Source organism: Dipodomys ordii, unplaced genomic scaffold (assembly GCF_000151885.1).
Source record: "Dipodomys ordii isolate 6190 unplaced genomic scaffold, Dord_2.0 Scaffold26, whole genome shotgun sequence".
Classification (NCBI taxonomy): Eukaryota; Metazoa; Chordata; class Mammalia; order Rodentia; family Heteromyidae; genus Dipodomys; species Dipodomys ordii.
The window spans coordinates 11,789,549-11,793,588 of record NW_012267242.1 but is presented as its reverse complement, the minus strand read 5'-3'; the positions used below and the strand labels follow the sequence as shown (position 1 = coordinate 11,793,588).

The following is a 4,040-nucleotide window of genomic DNA, read 5'->3' as shown; positions in this document are numbered from 1 at the left end:
CCACTTCCGGCTTTTTTATTTTCTGCTTATGTGGTGCTGAGGAATCGAACCCAGGGCCTCATGCATGCAAGGCAAGCGCTCTATCACTGAGCCACCTTCCCAGCCAGAGAACTACTGTTTTATGTTGTTGTTGTTGTTTTTTGTCAATTCTGGGGCTTGAATTCAGAGCCTAGGCACTGTCCCTGAGCTTCTTTTGCTCAAGGCTAGCACTCTACCCCTTGAGTCACAGTGCCACTTCTGGCTTTTTCTGTTTATGTGGTACTGACGAATGGAACCCAGGGCTTCATTCATGCTAGGCAAGCAGTCTACCACTAAGCCACATTCCCAGCCTGAGAAAGAGCTTTTATCAGACTGTTTCTTTTCTGAGAGGTTCTTTGTATCTGGCATTCTCCTACTCTCACTATTAGTCGTTGTTTTTTTGTTTTTTGCAGATCTTTGTACTTGCTGGGCTTCTTTGGCTGGTGCTTTACCACTTGAGACATGCCTTCCAGTCCTGCTTTTTGCTGGTTATTTAGAGATATACCTTCAAGGACATTTCTGCCCAGACTAACCTTGAATTGTGGTCCTACAGGTCTCAGCTACCTGAGTAGCTAGGATTACAGGCATGAGCTACCAGTGCCTGGTTCTATTATTTGTTCTTTTTTTTTGTTTGGTCATGGTAGTTGAATTCAGGGCCTGGGCGCTATCCCTCAACTCTTTTGCTGAAGGCTAGTGCTCTACCATTTTGAGCCACAGTACCACTTCTGGTTCTTCAGTGGTTAATTGGAGATTAGAGTCTCACAGGAACTTTTCTGCCCAGGCTGGCAGAAAATCCTCAGATCTCAGCCTCCTCAGTAGCTAGAATTACAGGTGTGAGTCACCAGTGCTTGGCAAATATTATTATTTTTTTATTTTTTATTTTGCTGGTCGTGGGACTTGAACTCTGGACTTGGGCATTGTCCCTTCGCTCTTCAGCTCAAGGCCAGCACTCTACCGCTTCAGTCACAGTACCACTTCTGGTTTTCTAGTGGTTTATTGGAGATAAAGAGTCTCACACAGTTTCCTGCCTGGGCTGGCTTTGAACTGCAATCCTCAAATCTTAGCCTCCTGAGTAGCTAGGATTACAGGTGTAAGCAAATATTATTTTTATTGTTTTGTTTTTGGCCAGTTCTGGGGCCTGAACTCTGGGCCTGGGTGCTGTCCCTGAGCTTCTTTTGCTCAAGGCTAGCACCCTACCACTTGAGCCACAACACCACTTCTTTCTCTATTTGTTGTTGTTGTTTTGTGCCAGTACTGGGGCTTGATCTAAGGGTCTAGATGCATTGTCCAGAGCTTTTTCACTTAAAGATGGCACTCTCCTACTTGAGTTCAGCCTCCATTTCCAACATTTGGTGGTTAATTGGAAATAAAGAGTCGCATGTACTTTCTTGCCTTGTCTGGCTCTGAACCTCAATCCTCAGATCTCAGCTTCCTGAGTAGCTAGGATTACAGACCCAGCAGGGCTAATTTTTTTTTGGGGGGGTCTGGTTGTGGGGCCTGAACTCTGGGTCTGGGCGCTATCCCTCAGCTCTTCAGCTCAAGGCTAGCGCTCTACCACTTGAGCCACAGCGCCACTTCTGGCTTTTTTGTTTTTGCTTATGTGGTGCTGAGGAACCGAACCCAGGGCCTCAGGCATGCAAGGCAAGCGCTCTACCACTGAGCCACCTTCCCAGCCCAGGGCTCTCAATTCTTTTTTTTTTTTTGCTTAGGTTTTTTTACTCAAAGCTGGCACTCAACCACTTGAGCCACACTTGTACCTCTGGCTTTTTGCTAGTTAACTGGATCCTCCATGATCCCAATATCTCAGTTTCTTGAATAGTCAGGTTTATGGGTGTGAGCCTCCCAGCACCTAGACTACTATTTGTCTTAATGGATCATATTTGGGAACTACTGAATGTCTAAAATACCTTTTTTACAGTTTTATATTTAATTTGGGATTGAATGTAGGGCCTCATACATCCTAGGCAAATGCTCTACTACTTGAACCATACCCCTAAGTCTTTTGTTTATATTTTACTTTTGAGATAGGGTGCCCATGAATATACCTGGCTGGTTTTGAGCTTGTCATCCTTTTGCGTCTCTTTTCAGTAGCTGGGGCTACAGGTACATACCACCATACTGGGCTTAAAATACCTTTTTTTTTTTGGGTCAGGTCGTGGGGTCTGAACTCTGAGCCTGGGCGCTGTCCCTCAGCTCTACAGCTCAAGGCTAGCGCTCTACCACTTGAGCCACAGAGCCACTTCCGGCTTTTTTCTTTTTGCTTATGTGGTGCTGAGGAATCAAACCCTGGGCCTCATGCATGCAAGGCAAGCGCTCTATCACTGAGCCACCTTCCCAGCCCCTTAAAATATCTTTTAATAAACAATTGTCTGTAGGCGATAACTCACCTTGATGTCCATCTTGCATAGTTACAATGAATGGCTGGCCAATGCCTCCAGTAGGAATTGCCGTTTGGATATTACTCAGAGGAACTCCATCAGTCACTATGGTGATAACTCTCTGGCCTCCACTGCCCATCACTTGATGGATTGATGAATCAACAGAATTCCCCTCTATGAATTCCTCTGAATTAGCTAGAGAAAACAAAAGTAAATTTAAGATTTCAACTTTTTAAAAAATAAGAGTGTAATTTCAGCTGGGAGCCGGTGGCTCACGTCTGTAATCCTAGCTACTCAGGAATGCTGAGATCTGAGGATCATGGTTCAAAGCCAGCTTGGGCAGGAAAGTCCATGAGTCTCCTATCTCCAATAAATGACTCAGAAAACCGGAAGTAGTACTGTGGCTCAAGTGGTGAAGCGCTAGCCTTGAGCTGAAGAGCTGAGGGACAGCACTCAGGCCCAGAGTTCAAACCTCACAACCAACAACAACAAAAAATGTGTAATTTCATTCTCTTAGAAATAGACACTATTCAGAGAAAGGAAAAACTAAAAAAAAATAAGTTATTCACAATACTTTACAAAAGCTTTCCTGAACAATGCTAAGTCAGAGAAGAAAAGAAAATAGGGAATGGATTAGAATGTATTTTCTGAAATGTCTTTGTTGAGATGCTAATTGCTTTCAACATGGATGGGTTTGATGTATAAATACATCCTCAAAATGCTAATTTAAATATATTTAAACTTTTTTGTTTTGTGGCAAGTATCAGAGGCTTCAGTAGGCTAAGGAACATTGTGATTCTCCTACAATGTGTAAGATATGTTGAGTTTCCCCAATATATTTGTCTTGGAACCAATTTTTAGAAACATTTTAAAAGTCTAAATATATCTATGAAACTTAGAAAATTAACTGTAAATTAGAGTAGATAAAATGAGAATATTTAGTAACAAGTTAACAAACTACCATGTTTAGTAATTAAAAGATTGAAGTTTCACAGAAAAACTATATGATGCAAAGCTTTCCCATCTGATAAATCAACAGTAATATAAATAAGTGTTGAGCTAGGAATGTGGCTTTGTGGTGGAGTCCTTGCCTAGCACGCATGAAGCCTTGGGTTCAGTTCCAAAGTACCACATAAACAGAAAAAGCCGTAAGTGGCACTGTGGCTCAAGTGGTAGGGTGCTAGCCTTGAGTAGAAGTTCCAAAGTATACTGAATTCCTATTTTGTTTAAATATCTGAGCACACTAAGAAATATTAGACACACAGTTTCTACCACTGTGGGTAAGATTTTCTCTCTCTCTCCTTTTTTTTTTTGAGCCAGTTCTGGGGATTGAACTCAGGGTCTGTGCACTGTCCCTGAGTTTCTTTTGCTCAAGGATAGCACTTTACCACTTGAGCCACAGTACCACTTCTGGCCTTTTTCTGTTTATGTGGTACTGAGGAATCAAACTCAGGGTTTCATGCATGCTAGGCAAGCACTCTACCACTAAGCCACATTCCCAGTCCTCAAGGCTACCTCTTGAGTCATACTTCACTTCAGGCTTTTTTGGTAATTAAATGGATGTACAATTCTCAGGGACTTTCCTGCCTCAGCTAGCTTCAAACTAAGATCCTCATATCTCAGTGTCCTGAGTAGCTAGGAGTA

The 4,040-nt window shown here is 42.6% G+C and overlaps 1 protein-coding gene across 1 annotated transcript in view; it reads right to left on the bottom strand.

Moving 5' to 3' along the window:
* Gabpb2 (GA binding protein transcription factor, beta subunit 2) overlaps positions 1-4,040 on the bottom strand; it is a 40,748-nt gene that overhangs the window by 2,511 nt on the left and 34,197 nt on the right. The window contains exon 7 of the mRNA XM_013015007.1: positions 2,406-2,591. Within this exon, the coding sequence (XP_012870461.1) occupies positions 2,406-2,591 (186 nt within the window). The remainder of the gene's footprint in view (positions 1-2,405; positions 2,592-4,040) is intronic.